The sequence below is a fragment of the Xiphophorus maculatus genome, chromosome 17, assembly GCF_002775205.1.
Source record: "Xiphophorus maculatus strain JP 163 A chromosome 17, X_maculatus-5.0-male, whole genome shotgun sequence".
Classification (NCBI taxonomy): domain Eukaryota; kingdom Metazoa; phylum Chordata; class Actinopteri; order Cyprinodontiformes; family Poeciliidae; genus Xiphophorus; species Xiphophorus maculatus.
Genome location: NC_036459.1, coordinates 8,796,098 through 8,819,181, shown reverse-complemented (window position 1 = coordinate 8,819,181; position 23,084 = coordinate 8,796,098). Strand labels below are relative to the sequence as shown.

The 23,084-nt window shown below is 37.7% G+C and overlaps 1 protein-coding gene across 2 annotated transcripts in view; it reads right to left on the bottom strand.

Annotated features, from left to right (window-relative positions):
- Positions 1-23,084, bottom strand: part of lin7a (lin-7 homolog A, crumbs cell polarity complex component) — a 30,659-nt gene that overhangs the window by 5,121 nt on the left and 2,454 nt on the right. For both annotated transcript variants that reach the window (XM_005799969.3, XM_023350359.1), the window contains exons 2-3: positions 12,637-12,755; positions 3,849-3,920 (exon numbers count right to left, since the gene is read on the bottom strand). In XM_005799969.3, the coding sequence (XP_005800026.1) occupies positions 3,849-3,920; positions 12,637-12,755 (191 nt within the window). The remainder of the gene's footprint in view (positions 1-3,848; positions 3,921-12,636; positions 12,756-23,084) is intronic.

The following is a 23,084-nucleotide window of genomic DNA, read 5'->3' as shown; positions in this document are numbered from 1 at the left end:
TCTCTCTTCCCCTGCAGCCTGTTTTATTGAAACATAATAAATGCTGCTTCTTCCTATTTCCTCTTTGTTCTTCGCCATGTCTTTCTCTGCGTCTCCTCTTTCGCCCTCCGTGTCCCACCGTGAAGGCTGCTTCTCAGCATGCACACCATCGCCTCCCAGAACTCACAGCGCATCGACCTTCACAACTTTATCTGGGTTTCTGCAAACAAAAACATAATCTGGCAGATGGCCGGCGCCTCCCGAACACAGGAGGGATTTAAATGAAAGGCTTGCCGGAGGAAAGACACCCTGCACTGTACTTGCAAGTATAACTTAGCGTATCACTTTATTCTTAGCCTCCATTTCTCTTTTTTTTTCCTGAAAAATACTAATGAGTAATTGATTGGATTAATGAGGCCCTAAAAGAGGGATGTTCAGGTTAAACACAGGTCTTAACTGCCAAGAGATTTGCTGTCTTGCTTCATCAAATACCTAGAAGGCAGAAACAAAATCAAACAAGGTCAATAAAGGATTTTCTTTTTCTTACTTTTCTTTTGCAATTCAATTTCTAGCAACAACTTCAGTTTGCAATGCATTTAGTTTTGCTTTCCAGCTGGCTGTTTCTGGATGCTTGCCATTTTCATCTCATTCAACACAGTTTCACAAAAAGCAAAAGATAATCGGCTCTGTACCTTTCTGGAAAAACTCTCCTTTCTTAAGTAAAAATGTGAAACTTATAGGGAGTCTTTGTCTGACTGTTCTAAAGGAAAGACATGCAATTTATCCATCTGAGAGCAACATTGGTCTAAAACTAGATGTGACAGACAGAGATGAGGAAGGAGGGATGATGGTGCTTCTTTGCTCCAACTGGGGGTTTTCACAGTGAGAGACCAGGGTTGGTGCTAAAGCCTGTTTTTAATTGAGACATTAAATAAAACAGCTTAGTTCAGCACAACAGTCAAATGGAGCAAAGATGCCTCAAGCAATCTTACATAAATTGTGCAATACAGACAAATCTTCTTTAGTGTTGATGTATGAGTTGCTTAGTAACGCATGAACGTCAATTATCTGTTGGAAAGTTCTGCAACTCTAAGGTTTTTATTTAAAAAAATATCTTTAAAAGCTTTACCATGGTTTTAAACTAGATATACTTCATTTAAAAAAAAAAAAAATCAAGCCCACTTTCCTGGAAAACAAGATGAGTTCTGCATTTTTTTCCAAGTAGAAATTTTTTTTTTCCCCCACCTCTCCTGCATAATGCAAATAGATACTGAAATTCATATATAATTCATCATGTAAATAGGACAAACTACATCTGTGCAGAATTATTGTATTTTTTTTTTTTTTTGCTGATGCAGTTTTAGGTGCCAATCTGCCCTTTCTGTATGGTTTTGTACAAAAATGAGTTTACACTCAACCTATTCTCACCTTTGACAATGGCATTCATAGTATAGACTCCATTGACTTCGGGAGAGTGCTGCATTGTGGGATGTGCTTCTATATTTCCAGAAAGCTGTAGTTGTAGGAAGAGTGATGCAGGAAACATCCCATAAATTCTTAACTTAATCACTAGAACCAGAATTTTCATTCAGTAGCTATTTTTCTATATGACCTAATTAATTGACTAACCTCTTCCTTGCCCTGTCACTCATAACATTACTTGAACCTAAGTTAACCATGCCACACTAGTGTGAATATGATTTTTAATGGACAAATAAGAAACTAACTGAGCAGCTCGTATTATTTAAAGCTTTCAGACTCATTTTAACTGAATTCATGCTCAGACACACTTTCTTTGTTTTGCTCTTCCAGCCTTTACACTCCTTCCACCCCCTCATCACGATGTGTTGAAGAGGAGTAGACTCAGCTGGACCCTGAACTAATGAGGGACACTGAGCCTGGCTCTTATTTTATGTTTTTGCCTACTTTCACTATCCTCTTCTTCACATAAAATCTCAGACACTTTCATCTCTTTTCTTTAAAGTCTCTGGGGTTTGGTCCCTGTTTGTACTCCAGGTATATAAACCTACCACAGATAGTAAAACAAAGACATTTGGGGCCAGAGAGTAGATGGATATTATGTAAGTGCAAACAGATATGAAAATACAAAGAAAATTTTACTTTCATCTTTAAGATTCTATCTAAAATCCAAATGGCAACTGATTTTCAAAGGTAGTTTCAGCTTCTCGGTCATTTTCGCTGCCCTGTGATTTGAGCTAATCTGCTTTTATTGAGGGTGGAGGAGCCCATTATTTGTGTTGGTGTGTGCATGTTTTTGTGTAGTGGACGCTCTCATTCTCAACCCACACACCTTTCTGTCATTTAGTCATCAAATCAGCAGCATTTCAGTACAGTCGGTTCTTTTTTTCCCCCAAGTTAGACTTTTAAGTCTATTTTTTGCTTTCATAATGAGCTCTTTAAATCATTTGCCTGTTTTTTTGGGGCATTTTAATTAATCTTATCCAATACGTATTGTTGCTCCACTGCCTTTTTATCCTTCAACTCAGTTATTCCCAATGCTTTGACTGGAAGCAGACCTGCCTCGACAACCAGTCTGTCTGCTTCATATTCAGCCAGCAGCCCTTATTCCCGAGCGTCCCTTCCTTCAACGTTCTGCCTTCACCTGTCTTTATCTTCAACCCCATGAACCCCCAGCCATATTTTTAAATGACTGTAGTATACCTGTTATTCATTGGTAGCATGTATCCTGCATTTGGATTCTCCAAATTGATTGGAATACAGGTGGTAATCAATAGTTTCTTTAAGCATAAGGTCTCTTCATCTTTACTGATGATGTTTGAGCTTTTTGATTTGGTTCAGCTGAGCTGGAATCCTCAGTAATGGATAACCTGTCCATTGTTTGACCACTCAGCATGAGGAAACCAACAGAACAGCTTCAAGTTGGATGTTATGCAGAAATGCCTGGCAAAAGTTTGATTGCTCTTTAAACTCTTCTTCATTTAATCATTATTACAACCATAAAATTCAGTGTATTTCATTGGCATTTTACACAGTGCATAGAATAAGTGAATAATAAGCAGCAGGTCTTTGGGGATTTGTCTCTACCAGCTTTGTACATCTAGACAGAATTTGTTGCCATTTCGTTTTTGCAAAATAGTTAAAACTTAGTTAGTTTAGACACTGTGAACAACATTGTTCAGAGATTCTGTAATGGCTTTAGTACTGAACTTGAACTTGGCCATTCTTTAACACATTAACATTTGTTAATTACTACAGAAACACAGTGATGCAGTATGAGTCTTGTGTCGATTCCCTAGCATGGCTGCCATGTAAGTGGAATGTTTTCTGAAATGTTTATGCATCATAAATTTATGGACTGAATCCCCATTTTAAATCCTTTTCTTCATTTATCTTTGTCAGTTTAGTAGGATGTTCATGATTTTTGGCTTAATTTAAGTCATTAGCTGTAGAATAAATGTTGTTTCATCAAAATACTGTTACATTAGAACCCCATAACCAAGGTTTAATCCAGCAGGGTGACTCCTGTGTTAACTCAACAATTATTCATTTGCATCTGCAAGAACTTGGGTGAATACAATCTGCAGAAATATTCTTCAGGTACTGAAATACCTAAGATAGTACTTTATCATTTGATGTCAACACCTAGCCCTCGGTGCAACCACTTCTGCTTTGGCCTAATTACACACATTCTCCTAATGAGGGTCATTAAGAAGGAGGCTAGTTTGGTAATTTTGTTCCAAGTGGCTAGAAATTACTGGTGAAGGTATCCCCGGCTAGCGTGATTTACAGATAATTCACCGGTCATTATGTGAGACTTTCAGCTACAAAGCATGCTGTTTTGATTTCAAATAACGGCCGTCATAGTAAACTTCCAGAGCAGTTCTTACCTTAGCCGTGGCTCTCGCCTGGTACTCCGGGCAGCCGTTCACTGTAATCGTTTCATGCATGTACTGGTAGACCTGGAGGAAATGAAGACAGACATGTGGTGTAATTACACATGACTGAAACACAAAATCACTGCTTTCTAGAACCAACTTCCTTCACAGCTGGACTCACAGGCTTAGATTTCACTGCAACCATCTACTGATGGGGGGAAAATAGTGTTCTATGGTACCTTTAAAACATTTAATTATCTAAATAACAAGATGATTGTCTTACCTTAAATATGAAAAAGCAGGTTTGTTAGACAAACATAACACCATGCATTATATATTGTCATTTGATTTTTACTTCTATCTTAATTTTTAGTAAACATGGCAGAAGGTATACTGTTTGCAATGCTTTTTAAACCTACTTCGATTATTCTTAGTTGGTGTTTCATGACTGAAAGTGTTTTTTTGACCTCGGCCACTGACTTAGGTTGCCGAGTTTCCAGTTGAATGAAGAAATAAAAGGATTTCTGCCAGCTTGATGAAGCAGATGGAACCAAGGCAGACAGCTGACCTTTCCAGTTAAATCCTGGCTTCCAAGACTACTTTACAAATTAAATAAATTCAAAACGGAGTCTGATTAAGGTGGTTTTAAATACATAACAGTAAAATTACAGTATTTTAATTAGAACGTAATGGGATAGAAATATTCTTTATTGCCCCTCAATTCTGGTATACAAGCAGAAAGGTTGCAGACGAGTTGAAGCATGCAGAGTAACTTTATGGGAAAATAAAACATAAGAGGCTGTAGAATGAGGAAAAATTATGCACAATTAGTAAAAATGGCACAAAGTTATAAGATGTGTAATTGAGTGGGATAATTTAACAAATGTACACACTCTGCATGTATATTTGTGCATAAACAAACTAAGCAGTCTCTATCATAGATCATAAGAATTTCTTTATACAAAGGCCTTCGGCCTGGTGAAGATGCATATAAGCAATAAAATAAATTTTTGTTTTTACTATCGCCTCATCTGAACAATCTTCAAAGCTGAAATACATTTGCTTTTCTCCTTCTCCTGAAAAGAACAAGCAATTTCATCCAAATGTATTCACCACTTCTCGTTTTTACACAATTATTAAAGGAATCTGTCCATATTTTAAATTCTGACCTTAGATCAAAGTTTTAGAAGTTTAACATATTTCCTACAATTAAATGATTATTTGCAACCTTTGCTGATTTTTATTTATTTTCTATCTATCAAACGTTATTTATTTATTGAGAAGATTCAATCAGTACTTGATTAGCACAAAATAAAACAATAGTTCTGGGTCCGAAAAGGGAATTTAAACTGGAATATTTATTTTTCTTAGCCATATTTTTTCTTAGCCAAAATTATAATGACAAATTATATCTTACAGGAGGAGTAAATTGTTTTGCCATTAATGATTCAAAATGATCCTTTTCTGAAATTAATAAAGGTGTACCACAAGGCTCATTTCTTGGCCCACTACTTAGTTCATACCAGAATTTTCTTTCATGAGCATAGTAAAGATTAATGTTATGAGTAGTTATTCACATATGTAGTAAAAATAAATATAGCAGAGTAAATATCAGCACATGTTCAAACAAAAATGTCCTTTTGCTTCCCAAAAGGACATTTTCACATGTGAAGTAAAACCAGGAGAACTAATTCATTTTCACCTTCCCCCCCAAAATCTTCTACAAATCTAACCAAACTTCTACACAGTAATATTTAGGCTTTAAACGCACTCAGTTGCTACTTTATCAGACTCCAGTTGATATATGTAGCAGTGAAAATTGATGTATCCATCACTGCTGTTATCGGATGAACAGTCTAAGTTGGATAAATCTAGAAGTTTAAGATGATTGATGAGCTGATGATAAAATCTCACAGCTTATCCAGGATTTGCTGAGCTGGTGCAACCAACTTGATTAAAAACTTACATTTCAGAAAAGATTAGAATATTCCAAATGATTCTGCGCCTCAGCACATCTAGATCTTTAAAATTACACTCATATCAGTTGCACTCAATTAAGCAAGTGAGCCAGCCAAAATGTGTTGAAAATAGTGAAATGGATCATTTCTCAGAATATTAGATTTGTGGCTCGGATACTGATTTTAATCACTTTTTTCTGCTCAGAGACATTGTGTGTTTCACATCAGAGCAGCGCAGCTTAGTGGAAATGAACACATTGGGCAGCTTTGACGTACAACATCACAAAGCTCTCAGTTTTCCTGAATCATCAAAGACACGTATACTTAAAGGATAGAAACACGGAGACATTTTTGTGTTTGGATCTCAGAGTAGGAGAAAAACATATCCCCAAGCTTCTGTCTGCTTGTTTGCTTATGAATCTCAAAGACCAAATGAGCTGCGTTTGAGTGCACAGCTCTTCATCTCAGACCGCAACACATTCTGTGAGTTTACGACGCTGGCTCTCTGTGAGAAAACAAGCCCAGCAGTTCACACATGCATGCACAGTTTCAAAATACCTTTTTTCCTGAGGTCTTTTCCACCTCTGCACTTTTTGAGGCTGAGCGCAGCTTTTTAAATGAAATGAAAGGTTTGTCTTTCTTTCTACTTCATGTGGAGCCTATTATTCACAGCTTTTATCCCTTTCTTTGAAACTCAATCGTTAACGCCATTTAGAGCTATTTATCTGGTTCTCAGCAGCTCTACTTTCCCAGACACAAAATGCAAAACAATGGCAGCTTCATCTAGCTGTTACTGTAATGCCTTTAGCGCCTTTAAACCCCTGTCTCGATTGTGCAAATGTTTATTAGCAGCCCCATTCAAGCATGACAGAAATGCCACAGAAAAAGCTTATGCAATATTTGGTATCTGCTGTCTGAGAAAAGGTGGCACAGCAGCAAACAGAAAAGCAATGACACCAAGAAAGGGAGAATTTCTGCTCACCAATTTCTAATTTTATAACGGCCACATGCTCAGTTCATAAGGCAAATCTTACTCATTTATTTGGTAGGTGTTGAATTATTTAGGTTATATGAATTTGTAAGTCTTTTCTTATCTGGGAATGAGTTGAAATCACTAGCAAGAGATTACAGTTTTGAACTTTGACATGCTGCCAAGTTTTCTTCTCTCCGTGTAACATAAGTGTATTTGGTGTGTGGAGGAGGATAAGCAGTCTGAACATTTGGACTGCATCTAACTGCATCTAACCCTTTATGCTGATGCACATTGCACTATGTTTTGGATCAGTGTTATTTCTTTTGATGAAAATATCTCTGCTTTATTAAATCGGTTCATCACTGTTTCTGGAAGTCGATGGTTTAGATGAGATGCATTACTGTTTGTTTTACTGCCTGCAGTCAATAAAACAAACAGTAAATCTACGGAGCACAAAATGAAGAACGGGGTTGAGAGAACATGTAAGACTGTACATAATACATTCATGTACTCCAGTCCTTATCAGCAAAATTCAACACAGAAGTATCTTTGTCCCAGGTGATTTTTTTTCTTTCTTTTTTTGTAAGTCCTGCAGGTGTAGCTGTTTTCTTTTTCTTCTGAATAGCTAAAATGTTCACCACCTTCCAGCAGAAGTTTTTTTTTTCTTTACAAATAGCTCTGTACTTTAAGAATGCTGTGAAATGTCCTCTGACTTGAATTTATGCAAATCTGCACAGTGTGTTTTAGTGCATTACGATCCTTGGGTGCTTAGATTTTGGTCTTTATTATTGTGTGTGTCGATTATTTTCCCTGTTCATTTCAGGTTTATAGGTTTTGGCATGGTTCAGTTCATTTCTCTGTGTTCATTGTTGTTAGGAAAGTGTTGGCATGTTGGTTTATTCCTTTGTGTTAAGTTTCTTAGTTTATTTTTCACTCCTTTCTTTGTGCGTTTGGATTTATTTCTTAGATCTGTATTAGTTTTTTCCCCTTGGTTTGTAGTTCTTAGTCTTAGTAATAGTGTTAATAATCCTCTCCCTCATTTGCCTGCTCTCATTCTTCCACAGCTGTTCCACATCTCCTCTGATTAGTTTATCTAATTTGTTAGTTTTCACCCCTGCCTCAGTGTTTAAGCTCCAGGTTTTTATTAATCCTTGTTGGATTCTTTGCTATACTGTCTATACTTCATACTTTAATTCATTGTTAGAGAACTCTGTTTTTTGCCAGTTATTCTCTTACCACACCATGACATGGTGAAGCTTTTCAGTAGCAGACTGCCAAGCTCAGGTGTGCTCAAATTATGGACCTTTACCTTCACACATTTTTTTGTTACTCTCTCTTGTACAAATTGAGCAACATGGTGCCTTTCACAAAAACTTTCAACTCAAGAATACGTCATTATTCACATATCATTTTACTTTATGATTAATGACAAATTCTTAAATTGAATTGTATACCTCCTTGTCATAATAAGAATTCAAATCTACAAGGCATAGAGAAAAGATTTTAAAAGGGTTCGGCAGAGTAATGTATGCTTGCTTTGAATTTGTTAGAAAATTGCTTGTTCCGTTTAAACATTAGCTCAGTAAGAAAAACACACTGTTAACAAATTGTGGTGGTCTGTCAAGTATACTAATTAGAAAAGTCTGAGATTAAAAAAAAATCTGTGACTTTAAAGATGAAAAGAGATTTTGTTCACCAAATGACTCTGCCAGTTCCAATGGTTTTGGGTTGGGACTCGCATATTATCGCCCAAATTCCCTTTCCTCAATCATTTCCAGCAGGTTAGCTCCTCCAGTCATCTCGTCTTGCGTCCTTCCCATCTCATTTGCAAGGCTGATTGACCCTGAGGACTCGCTCCTAGTGATGCAGCACTAAAGCACATGAAAGTCTTTCCCCGCCCTTTCTGTCATTGCAGAGCGTGGCATGGAAAGACAACCACCTCATCAAACTCTATCTCTTTGTCATTTGCCCAAGCGCTGCTGAGGCTGCTCTTTTCCTGCTCATCATTCTTCATATTGACAGCCAGCTTGTCATTTTTAACAGTGCAGAATCATGTTTTGCACATTTTTCTGCCTTACCAGTAAAAACGGCGACAGGATTTTGGAGTTTATCTAAAGACAGGATTAGTGACTCCGTCCTTAAAACTAAGTAAACAGAACATCTCCCTGAAAAAACTTGTGGATTCTGATTAGCTTTCTACTGATTGACACATGTACCTATTAGTAGAAACTTTCTTTTCATTCAGCAAATAAATGCAATAAAAATGTAATAGATATGCTCTGTTACTCAATGGTTAAATACTGTTGTAGCTGAATGTTTTTTTTAAAGATTTTATCAAATTTGTTCAGTAATTGCAATGAATTGTAAAATGCAGAAGTTAGTTTTCTTCTGTAACCAAGATACAACTCAATTAGTTTTTCTTCATAACCTTTGTCGCTGCAGCTCTCTGAGAACCCCTGCTGGTTTCCCTGGCGACTGTGTTTAGTCAGGTCTTTGGAGGTAAAGCTCATTGCCTGTTGGTGAAGAGCAACTGCTGCTGGTCAGGCTGTTGTCAGGGGTTTTTGAGTCTCCATGTCATTGCACTCCGGTGCCTGGCACCGAAACCAGTCAGCCGAGCCTCTGGTGCCAAGACGTGCCGGGGTTGCGTTGACACAGAGCCGAGCCGGGCTCCGTGAGAGGAAAGGGCCAGTTCTCTACTCCTTTATGTCATTTTGATGCTGGTGGAAGTTTGAGCTCATGTTCTGGTAGAATATGTATGGCTCTGTTTGAATCCATTAGTGTTTTAAATATTTTCATTAATGTGAAACATTTGTGGATGTCTGCCCTGTGGATGACAGATCTTGTTCCTAGAATTTAGACTTAATTTTAACTGTCAGGACATTTCACACTGTAGGTGAGGTGCAATTTTATGAAATCTATATGACGCAAGAAGTGGCGGTCTTGCAGGATCCAACGCTGTTTGTGAGTAATCTACACACTTTTCCTTAAATGCTAATCAAACAATTTGTTTAATGTTAAACAAAGAAGGAGGAAGTTGACTCCATAATTATACAGTCCTCATTCACAAGTCTTCCAGCGTCCTGGATTCTTTCAATGCGTGCTGCCAACACTTTTTGTGTTAAGTCCTAAAAATATAAGTCTGCCAATGCTGTCTTTGCATGGAAACCAGACCCGTTCTCTGTCAATTCTGAAACGTGTTGCTGCCTAATTTATGTCCCACATGAGCTGGTGCGATCAGCAGTCAGTAAAACCTCTCACGTTAGAGTTTTAAAAAGCCCCTTTAAGCATAAGTGCAATTATCAATACTTAACAAGTATACGCAGGATTCTATGAAATCCCAAGAGTTCACAGATTCGTCGTTGTTAAAGTCTATTAGGTTCTCCTCATTATCCAAATTACAACTTAAATTTAATTAATAGTGGCTGCATGTTCTGAGAGCGGAAAGCACCCGGCAGAGGTTGGAGGAAGGTCGACTTGGTAGATAATGTGAAACTCCCTCCAACATACTGATCAACTCCACCAATACTCGTTCAATCCGGCTCCAAATTACATTTTAACTTTGTTTGTAATTAACTTGCAGATAGAGTCCATGTCAGCATCTGTTACCTGTTTTCCTGCTCTTTAATGCTGCTGTTTGCTTCCCAAACTCATGTCACCGTGAGATACTATGGTATATTGCAACAGACAGAACACTAAATATGCAGGGTCTGTGGTTATGGGCCTGTGTAGCGGCAGCACGAGCAGAAAGGCTTCTGTTTGCTTTTTACGCCTGTCCTGTTGATGAATGAGGTTACAGCAATGAATCAGCTGGGGGATGTTTTGGACGGCTCTCGAATGAAAACAGAAAGACAAGATTTAGCATTCACTCTATATTTTGAAGAAGGAAATTAAAAGCAACGTCATTAAAATTAAAGGGAAGCTTATCAAGCCTTTATAATAATAATAATTTTTTTAAAGATCACACAGTTTCCTACCACCATCATCCTTAGCGGTCAAAAATAAAATAATCAAATAAACCCCAGGGTTCTGCCATTAATATCTGACATTTTAATTTCATGATTGATGTTGCACAGCAGTGACTTAAAGGTATAATGCATACTTTTTTTATAGCGTCTTCAAGCAGGTTGGAAATTAATACCATAAACCACCCTTCATCACACTGCAGATCATCTAATTCCATCAACAGCCGCTAAAATGTATTCTGTCAACATCGGCAACAGATGTTGCTGCGTAAACCCATTAAATATAACTTATGGTTTCTTTATTTGCACTCTGAAATTAGAATTTTTGATATCTGAGTCATAAAAATAAAACGATGCCCTGTGAAGCTGGGTTTCGATTAAACATAGCTGCTGCGCTCACAAAATAAAATGAAAAGTGCAGGAATGAGCTGTTAATTTGCCTTTCTGACAATTTGGATATAATTAAACCAGAAGCACAAGTACTAAAATTAATTCCAAGCAGGTTCCTTTAGTGTTTGAATAACTATAATGGACATTGCTAATTGTAGGTACCCTGGTCACTGAGCACAAAACTAGCAAATGCCACTTTCTATCTTGCAACTCAAACACAACTTGAGTAAAACAAAACTTTAACTTCTGAGACAAAACTCAGAATTAAGCTGCTGTTAAGATAAGATATTTCTTATCTTGCCATGTATGTTGGTATAGTTTAAATTTCCTTTTTCAAGGTTAAAAAACCCCTTAATTTTTAAACCTAACTAAAATGAGTTCTTGAAATATCAGTTTCTCTTACATCTATGAAAGGATTCACTTATGACAGACATCTGTTTTATGTTTTTCATGTTCCAAAGTGGTCAAATACTTTTTAGCTGGGTTAATTAGAAAATAGGCCAGTCTGTCCTGCCGCTGTAGCACCTTGAGGTGAAATAACCTTTATCTGTACAGACTGTCTGTCAACTATAGCACAAGAAGTAGTACTTTTTAATATTGGGTCATCACTACAATAGTTATACAGTATATAAATTCCCTGTTGTATGTGATGCATATGATTCTATGATTTATAATGATCAGAACTAGACATATATCGCTTATCTGGAGATTATATTGCATATGCTTCAGCGGTAAATCTGTAAAAAGAGGTGCGGAGTTGTAATTTACTTAAAGCCACATATCTTTGTGAAAATAAACACATACAAGATGCAAAAATGTGCAAAAATGTGACACATGTAAGGAAGAGCAGCAACAACATTCACCATAAGCAGAGTGAAACATCCAACATGGAGCTATGCTCTGAATTTCATAAACATGCAAGTGAACATAATCTCTGAATTTGTCTTTTTTTTTTTTACTAATTGGAACAATAAATCAAACTTTGCTGCTTCATTTAAGTTTCTTAATTTCAAAAATTTGCAAATAACAGTTTATTGGACTTAATCTAATTATAAAATGGGTAAATACCCCATTTAATTGCAAACAAAAGCAAAATGATTTATTTCCTCTGTTATTTTGTCTCTTTTTATTTAAAAATGGCATCTAATCATCTTGTTTGGTATTTTTTTCCAATTGTGTGTTGCAGCAGAAGTCATAAACTTGCTAACCAATTCCTGGTAATTTAAAGGACCTAATGTCCTTTTCCCAAAGTCTAATACATATTTTTAAATAACCACTTAATCAATAGTAGTAGTGGTAGCTGAATATTAAGTTCGACTTGCTTGTGCTGAATATTGCTACTTCTCTCTACAAAACACATTTTTAAAGAATTGTCTTTGTAAAGGTGACCAAAAATCATCACAATACTAAGGACAATCAGTAAAAGAGTAGTGTGCTAACACTCTTTAATAGGGAGGTGTGGCATGAGTAAGGCCATCAGCAAAAGGAGAAATCCTCCCACAGCAGTCCTGACTCACCTCTCTGATTGCTGTGCAGAACTCGCTCTGCAGAACCTTCTTCAGAGACTGCAGCTTATGGCCGGGAACGTCTCCTGATTCCTGCAGCTTCTCCAGCAGCTCGATCGCCCGGGCAACATCTGGCCAGAGGAGGAAAACAGAATTGGTATAATTGAGCATATATATGTGTGTGGGCACTCATAGCAAGAGGGAGAGTTTAAAAACAAAAAAAAAGTCAATTACATTAACGGCCTCAGCACGTTGAGGCGCTGGAGCGAATCAATGGATGCTATAATAGAAATGGACTCGGTCAAGGCCGCCAGTTGCAAGGATGATGGAGTAGGAATGAAATCTGTGAATCATTTGCATTAACTCAGGTTTATTCACAAAATAACAGGGAGCAGAACAAAGTAAAGGGTTTAATTTAAAGTTAACGCTTCCTGAAAACTGTGAGGCTACTTCTTTGCTCTTCTGTGCCTACTGATGTAGCCTGATTTACTTTCGTTAAAGAAAAAACGGATGAAGATTGGAAAGAAATCACCAACAATTAAATGAAAATCGCAAAATATAAGCAAGATAAATGACAGTGAGCTGAATAGGTACACTGACCCAAATGTGGCACCTTCGCTGAGACTTACAAAGCATTTAATGAGGCTAAATCTTAGAAATCTATCATCGCATTATCTACTAATTAACTAAAAATATAGTCAATAGTGTTGAAGTTTCCCAGAGACTTCAACACATTTTTTGCTTTTAATTAAGCAGTAAAACACATGTTAGATTGTCTATTTTTGAAGTCAAGTTTAAAGTTGCTTTGCTTTTCTTGTATTCGTGCAACCTTATTCTGAAGTTGCAGTAAAGTTACGTATCCACAGCAACTAAAAAAAAACAATTACAGTTGAATGAATGAAATGGATGATTTCTTTAATTATGGCTCATTTATTCGTTCAAAACATGTAATTAAGGTGCAGAAAGGAGACAGAATTGGTGAAGGGATGAACTCAAAGACCATTACCTCTTTGGTCCTGGAAACTCTAACTTTAATTTAATTAAATGAGCAGATATGCTGCATTCGTATGATCCTACACGGGGTTGAGTTTTGCTTTTTGAGTTTTTTTCTTCTTTATTTATATTCTATAGTTCTATGTGTAGCTCCAGGTGTAGAATCTCAAACTTTGAACTCCTGTCTCAAGAAAATAACCATAATTATAAATATTTGTAGCACAGATTTTATTTTTCTTAAAAACAAATACTCTTAAACTAATTTCTGGGTATATCACCAGTTTTATGTGGATTTCTGTTTATCAGGCAACATGAAGTCACTAGCTCTTATTGGAACTGACTAACTTGCACAAATCACCTTTGCAACCTGCAGAATACACACACCACAGAGAGAAAACCATTTAACTAATCTTCCGACTTGTATTTTTCTGTGTTTTGGTTTAACAAACTCTAACTGACTTTCAGTAGATATATAAATAAAATTGAGTTGCTCAGGACAAAACAGTGTAGTCATTTAGTCTGATTTTTCTCAATCCAGTTGATTCTTTTGACCTCTATGTCCCTTTGTGAACATGTGCCAGATTATTTATGATCCTTTGTAATGGCCCATTTGAACCTGCCTTTTATTACAGCCAGTTTGAATTACTGCGAAAGATCTGTTTAACACTTTCTGTTCTGAATCACAGAACATATGGTGAAAAATTTACAATACATGAAGTTATATCCTTCCTGTAATGGATCCTTGTATTCAACTTGCAGCGTAAAACTGTGCAGATGGCTTTAGTTGCTTTGGCCCCTAAAGTCATACGGCTAAGTAACATTCTGTTCCTCTATGAAGGACTTCAATAGAAATAGGGTTTCAGACCGTTACACAGACTATTTCCTCTGCATGATGTAGTCTGAGGAAAAACTGCTCACAGCAAGGTCTGTGGGTCAGAAGGTAACCATGAAAACTCCTGTTGTGTTCAGAACTGTGTGCAGCTCCAATGACTGACTGCTGGGAGCAGAAAATGTCAGAGAAAGACGCCTGAAACGCTGTGTGAAAATAAAAAGATGTGTCTGTAGCTGGCCAACATGAACTAAACTTGTATCATCTGGATAAAGAAGGACTTTTATGAGATTTGTAGTAATACTTTCAATCAAGGTAAAAGGGTCACATTTTTAACCCTTTCTCTCAAAATCCAAAAAGTCTTATTCTCAAAAGCTCTTAATGAGCTGGCATGCTTCCAGGCACCAAGGGCAAAGCTGTCTAGGAGTGTTCTGAGCATTTCTGTCTCATTAAACAAAGGTGAAAGGCCAGCGAGATGTATTTTTCTGTCTGCTTCTTTCTGCTCATTAACACACTTTACATAATCGGCATCAAGACCCTGCACCAGCTAAGAGGAACAGAACTTCAGAGACGGATATTGCAAACATTTTTATTTTTTATTCTACTGCTGCTTTCGTCCAGCTGATCGTTAATGACAGCTGGACGTTTCTGAATAAAAGCTTTGAGTTAAAATAAGGCAATCGGGAACTTCCTTTTGCATCATCAGATTCAGAGAAGCTGTGCAAATTCAAGAGGGAGAGTTCACATCCTTTTATCCACACCAGGCTTTGCATGATTATTAATTTACAAACTAATTTTTTCAAACATATTCCGAGGTTCTTGAATCCGAAGCATGCATAAAAAATTTAACTAAAGTGTGTGTACACCAGACGCTGTGCACACTAAATCAGACGTTTATATACTCGTCTTCTGCATGATTTAATGATTTATTTGAACATAAACCCTTATGTTTGAGTAAATGTCCCTTAGGAGGTTACATCTCAATCACTGTATTTTGAAGCCATCAACAGAGTTTAGTTGATTTTCTTGCATGACATGACTTTTAAATACAGTCATGCATTTCAAATTTCATAATGTTAGCCTGCTTTTTCCATAACATCTTCACCGGTGTGTGTGTGTGTGTTGAGATCATTGGTTACTCTAGCGTTTTCAAGCTGTTGGTTATTCAGAAGTTCAGTTTCTGTTGCTCCATATCCTGCTTGCCTTTTTCTAGTTTTGTACGTTTTCTGTCATCACATTATATCTTTTATAATGATTTTTCACAGTCTTTGTCTGCATGTTCTCAACACACAAAACATGTCAACCGTGTGTGTAACAGACATCAGGTTTCTGAAATGGTTCCAACCTCAACCCCACTGAAAATTTAAGGATTATGTTTAAAAGCGACAACCATTTCAGAAATCAAGCCAGTTTAAATTAATCCTAGAGATTCTGCCTAAAAGAGGGATCCAATAGCTAAATAGATTTATGCCAGAAACTGGAAGACAAATTATAGATGTCCATTTCATCTACTTTTTGCTGAAGGTCATAAAAATAAAAATAAGTTGGGATATAATTTTGGCCCTGCAGGGATTAGTGAAATCATATACTTAATCAAAACTGTGCATCCAATACTTGTTTTTAAAATGAACTTTTTTTATATAGATTTTTTGAAGTCATTCTAACTTTAAAAAGAAAAAAAAAGTCAAGCCTTCCTGATCATAATGGATGCACATTTTTTATGCATAATAGCACTTCTGTAAAAACAATGGTTTAGGTACTGTGACATATTTTAGTTAAAATAATATTAACTTTAAAACAATGAATACATTGCAGAAGTAGATAGTCGATCTAGTTTCAGCTAGCAGAGATTGACCATCAGCCAGCAGGCCTTAATATTCCATCAGGCTCGCAAAGTATTAAATCACATCCAATCCCATAGAGGAATGAGTTATAACCCAGCTCTAAAAAGGTTAATGATGGCACTACCGTAGCTAATCACGTCACTTTATCAGGCCCGACTCAGACACAGAGACGTTGCAGCATTTCAAAGTTCCCTACCTGGTGAGCTCAATAAAAATCTCACATCTTGAAATGAATGAACTACACCTATATTTTATAATACAACTCAGATATTATAGAGAGAGGTTTTCATCAGCTCCAACCAATTTCCACTTTTCTCTAAGGTCTGACCTGCTGACTTATTCTTTTTCTCTTTAGGACTATAACACATAAGAGAGTAAAAGAAATGTGCAGCAGGTTCTTTGATAGAGTTCGAATCCAACATAAAATGAAGGAAATATAAGATTATCCCTTTTCTCTGTGTCAAATGTCCTTAATATTTATTTGTTTTTTACAAAAATAAAAAAACCAAAGACCAAAATATACATCCATCCATCCATCCATCCATCCATCCATTTTCTTCCGCTTATCCGGGGTCGGGTCGCAGGAGTAGCAGCTTCAGAAGGGAGGACCAGACTTCCCTCTTTCCAGCCACTTGTTCCAGCTCCTCCGGGGGAATCCCAAGGCGTTGGCAGGCCAGCCGAGAGACATAGTCCCTCCAGGGTGTCCTGGGTCTTCCCGGGGGCCTCCTCCCGGTGGGACGTGCCCGGAACACCTCACCAGGGAGGCGTCCAGGAGGCATCCTGACCAGATGCCCGAGCCACCTCAACTGGCTCCTCTCCATGTGAAGGAGCAGCGGCTCTACTCTGAGTCCCTCCCGGATGACCGAGCTTCTCACCCTATCTCTAAGGGAGAGCCCAGCCACCCTGCGGAGAAAACCCATTCAACCTGATCCTGTTTCCTGTGAGTTCCCCAATTACACAGTAACCCTCATCATAAACACAATTTATTTAAAAGTCAGGTCAAAATATGAATGGGTGAGTGTTTCCAACATTTTTCATGCAACTTTTTTCCCCGTCTCCAATGAAAAGCTGAATAAAAAATGGGGATGTAGTGCGCCTGCTGTGTTCAAAAGAAGATTAAAAGGAAGATGTCACTGAGATTTCAGTGCACATCATCACCGAACCCTGACGGAACATTCAACTTTTTGTCTAATCTGTCTTGCAAATGTGACGATTAAATATTGAAGACAAAGCCATTTACAGATGCAAAACAAGGATGGATCTATTTCTGTTGTCAGTTGCTTAGCAACAGTGTTGAGAAGCAACAAGAGATTTGCATCTCCTAAATGGCAAATGTATTGTAGTTTTCTCTGCTGGAAAAATGACTGGAGCATCAGCAGATAAACAGTTACTTTTTTTATATATGTTGTGATTTTTTTTCTGGCTGTCTTAACTAACTATGTAAAATGTGGAGTTAAAGTATCTGCAACTATGATGGAAAGAGGTTTCAGCATAATAACTCGTCTATAATCTAAATTATTCACTGCAAATCAAATCAGAAACAATTTTTTACCTCAGCACATCCTAATAAAGAGTCTGTCGAATAAAAGAGGTGCATGCCAGCACCAGTTTCCAATCTCCCTTCCACCTAAAATGATGAGAGATTTTAGTTTTGATTAGATTTTTTGTTATTTGATCTGCCAATTACTGATTAGAGAAAAATTCTGATTCTCTGAAACTGATTTGTGCATCTCTAAATAGAAGACAGACTTAAGAGAAAATAATGAGGTATGTAAACATCTGTTGCTGGTGCTTCTACAAAAATACACCCAGAAAGTCTTTTTCCTTTAGTGTCATACTGACTTGCTGAAAAGATTCTACATATTTGTTTGGAGAAAGTTGAGAAGCTAAACAAACTCATGGTGAGGTGTAATGAAGGCTTCAGCACTCGACAAGCCCTCACTACGCTGTTGCTAAGAGGTGTTGGCGCAGGGCAGCATTCCAGTTTCCTGGTATAATTTGTCCATTTAGAGCAGAGAGCAGAACATGGTGCAGTCCATTGGCAAGACTCAGAAGTGTTGCTTTGACACACAGCTGCAATAAGGTAAATAAAAATCATCCATATTAGTTGCCAACCTCATTAAACCGGAAGATGTGGCAATGTGTCTACAACCTCTTAAAAACGTCTGGCTCTCATATTGATTAAACTTTTGTTTTTCATCTCAGCAGATATCAGAAGGTCTAAATTACCTCGGCAAATTTCCGTCACACCTTTTAGATGTCATGAATGATAATAAAGTGTCCTGACAGAGTTTCTTGTAATCTGCATCTGCCACTTTGACCTGACTACCCTTGATGCCATCAGCGTCTCTGAATCCAACCTCAGAAACTGAAATGATCGCATTCCAAACGGGTAAAAAGGGCCAACAGGGTTTTACCAACCCAGCCCTGTCCACATGCCAAGGGAATTAGCTCTAATTTACCCGACTGTGACTATGCTCTCAGAGCTCGACAAATCACTCGGAGCGAGTTAATGGCTCCTGCAGGAGCCTGTGGTGAAGACGGAGACAGAAAACATCACACTCCTAATGTCCTCTTCATCCTCCAGTAATGATGGGGCAGTGTCCCTGCAAGACAATTACCCGAGAAACCGCTTATTTGTGCATTAACGACAGGTTGTAGCAGCTACTTGCGATGTAAACTTGTCAGCAACTTTTGAATCTCTTTAAATGACCTAAAACTGTAACTTACCTCTCTAAGATAAAAAAAGTAGGTCAGGCAAAATCAAAAGGTGTTGCTTTTTCTAGCTGCACTGTCCATATGACAACCTCACATGTAGAAAATGCAACTTGCTGAATTCATTCTCTGTTTTTCTCTCCTTCTCAACTGGAAGCTTGAAAGAATTTCACACAGTTTCCTCAGTAACACCAGGCTTGGCAAGAAAATGTCTTCCTCTGCACCAGGCGAAATAAACCCATTTCCTGTTATAACCAAACAATTTCTTTGTCTACAAAATCACAGCAGAATCTGGCAGCTGGTGTGAAAGTCTGAGTGTATTTCTCCAAGTGGGCACTTTGGTGGTTTTTTTTTTTCTACAACAGCAGTTGAAACATACTAAATAAATTGTGGAAGATATGAGAAAGATAAATGTGGACCTCCAGAAGTCTGTTTTATCCTTGGGTAGAATTAGCAGCTGCCTGAAGGTTTCCTGCTCATCTATCAAAGGATTGCATGCAGGAGCGAAAAGGAAGCAAATGTCCAGCTGTCATACAGAGAGAGGCTGTGTGTTCATAGGATGAATATGTTTTAATAGGAAATAAGCGTATCGACCTTGGGGCAAAAGCAAAAGATTTTCTGAAAATGCCGGCTGAAGGTGATAAGAGAGTCGCTATTCACAGTGAATCAAGTCCTTGCATCTTTGAAAGGCCACTCAGCAAGGAAGAAGCTGTTAGGCCAAAATCAATTTAAAAAGCCAGATTGCAGCTTGTAAATGCACACAGGGATAAATCCTGGGGACTTGTCCTGCAGTTGGCAATAGTAACTACCAATAATGTACACAATAAGCATTGTTACGTTTGATAGGAAAAAGCTTGAAAGCTTGACAGCATACTTCCAAATGTTTAGTACGGGGCTGGAAAAGTGCATAAAAGTGTCTGGATTTAACTTTTGAATACGAAGAAAGTAAAAAAAAAATAAAATCTATAATTTCTCCCATACATGCAGCATAAAGGTAGCAGTTTTGGTGATGCTACCTTTATTGGTAGCATCACCTTTAAAGGTGTGGGTTTTTTTCTGCAGTGTATAAATATTTTGTTTCAACTCTAAATCCTAATTCCTTTGTCTGTTTTTAACTGAACTTCAAATTCATAGGTTTTTTTTTAAAATGTAAGATGTTCACAGATACTTTACGTTTTCAAAACGTGCACATACCTTTTTATGAGTAAAATTACTAGTGATGTTTTAAATAACTAAATGTAAATTAAAAACTTTTCTTGGTCAAAATGCATAATTATTGCATCATGTTTGTGTTTATTTGCTAGGCTGCAGGTATAATAGCAGATAAAAACGGAAGAAGACACTGCTGGGCAGCTTTGAGTGCACAAAGCAAAATGTAAGTATGGCACTTCTCTAGGAAAGGCAGCTGCTGCAGTGAGCAGGGTTATGAAATATGGAAACTTTCCATTTGAACTGTAAACACTTCAGGTTTTATGTTCAGTACGGATTTAGTTGCTCTGAGACTCGGAGACACCTCACCTTTACCAGCGGAAGAATTAAAGTCAAGGATTAAACCTGAGACTTCAAATCATATTAAGAAATAAAACTGTTGCCAAAACACAGTATTAATTGATGTCAAAACATTGCATTTGAAGATTATTTCTGTGATGCATCAGCAAGAGACTTCAAATGCACCTGAAAAGGGTGAGCATGTATTTTAAAAATGAGCACAAGCCATAACACCTGATTACAAAGAAGCAGCTACATTTCTAGTTATAGATGTGCAAAACTGGTAGAGACAGGAAGTTCCTCAAATGATTTGCAGCAGTAATTGAAGAAAAAAGTCGTTCTACAAAGCATTGACTCAGGGGGAAAGTACAGAGGACGCACACCACATTTTTCATATTTTCATCTGTAAAGGAAAACATGCAGCATTTTTCTACTCACTTCTCAATTGTGTGTTCTGTTCTGTTGATCTAATGGATTAAATACCAATAAAATACATTGACACTTGTGGTTTTAATACGTCAAAATGTGAATAAGCTGAGGGGACATCAATAGTTTTGAAGACTCTGTATGTATTAATGAGACTGTATATAATATTTTGGTGTTTGTAGACTCTAATAATGTAGTAATGCTTATTTCAGGTCTGATTGCTTTATAAACTAGAAGTGCTCATCCTGCAGAAGTTTTTGCCCTCTGCTCTATTTCCTGTATGGAAGGGTTGCAAAGGGTATCCCATTTTAATAATTAAATGCCTGCTTTCTGAGAATGTCAGAGGCTCTTCTCCATTGTTCTCCGTGGTGTGTGCTAATCACAGTCATTTCCTCTCACAATAACAGGAAGGAGAATGAATTTGAGCTCTTTTTCATCCTACAGTGACCCAACAAGCCAAGTGGGCGCTCTGGAAATGAAAATATCTTGTTCATTTCCTCCCAATGAGCATTTGTCAAACTCAGCAACTCAACAGCTAAAGCCTGCACTCAACACAAGCGCTGAAGACCTTTTCATTAGCAATTATAGTGTTTTCTCCAAATTTGCTGCACATAGGCAAAAGGAAGCCTATAATGGGAGCGTCTTTCTGATGCCTCCCATGGAGAACTATCATTACTACTGCTCCTGGTGTTACGCAGCTGCCAGCACCTGACTGGTCTAATTCATACCACGGCATGTGGACTCCATCCCACTCCTCCCACTCTCACGGCAAACACGCTGATGTCACAAGTGAATCATTGCCTCAACAATGACTAAGATCAGATTAACTGAATGTAGATAATTGAAGCTTAAAGACATTCTTTTTGACTTAAAATTACAGTTTATCAGGAATCTAAAGCCTCTTCCTATAACTCTGACAAATGCACAGGCTCAGCTTGTGTTGTGTGTGTGTTTGCCTCGTGCAATCTTGGGCTCATTTCATTAACTCAGCATGCATTAGTGCCTACTTCTGCACCCAGCAGACTGTGCATCAGTAAAGCTTTACAGTCTATAGAGGGTAAACCTGCATACAGATCATTTTAAAGCAGAACCTGCTTGTGGTTTATTCTATCTGTCACCAATAACTGAGGATGTCGATCATCATAACTGAGGTAAAGTCAAAACACAGTAATACCCTAACTGGTATCTTTGGAAAATTGTCATCTTCCTCTTTATTTAAAGTACAACTATATCTTATTTCATGCTTTCATAAAATTAAAAACCAATATTTTTACCACAAATATATACACTGCCTGGCCAAAAAAAAAGTCGCCACCAAAAAATGGTCACACTCTCTAATATTTTGTTGGACCGCCTTTAGCTTTGATTACAGCCTGCATTCGCTGTGGCATTGTTTCAATAAGCTTCTGCAGTGTCACAAGATTTATTTCCATCCAGTGTTGCATTAATCTTTCACCAAGATCTTGTATTGATGATGGGAGAGTCTGACCACTGCGCAAAGCCTTCTCCAGCACATCCCAAAGATTCTCAATGGGGTTAAGGTCTGGACTCTGTGGTGGCCAATCCATGTGTGAAAAAGATGTCTCATGCTCCCTGAACCACTCTTTCACAATGTGAGCCCGATGAATCCTGGCATTGTCATCTTGGAATATGCCCGTTCCATTTGGGAAGACAAAATCCATTGATGGAATAACCTGGTCATTCAGTATATTCAGGTAGTCAGCTGACCTCATTCTTTGGGCACACAATGTTGCTGAACCTAGACCTGACCAACTGCAGCAACCCCAGATCATAGCACTGCCCCCACAGGCTTGTACAGTAGGCACTAGGCATGATGGGTGCATCACTTCACCTGCCTCTCTTCTTACCCTGATGCGCCCATCACTCTGGAACAGGGTAAATCTGGACTCATCAGATCACATGACCCTCTTCCATTCCTCCAGAGTCCAATCTTTATGCTCCCTAGCAAACTGAAGCCTTTTTTTCTGGTTAGCCTTACTGATTAGAGGTTTTCTTACGGCTACACAGCTGTTCAATCCCAACCCCTTGAGTTCCCTTCGCATTGTGTGTGTGGAAATGCTTTTGCGTTCACAATTAAACATATTCCTGAGTTCTGCTGTTGTTTTTCTTTGATTTGATTTAACCAAACGTTTAAGTAATCGCCG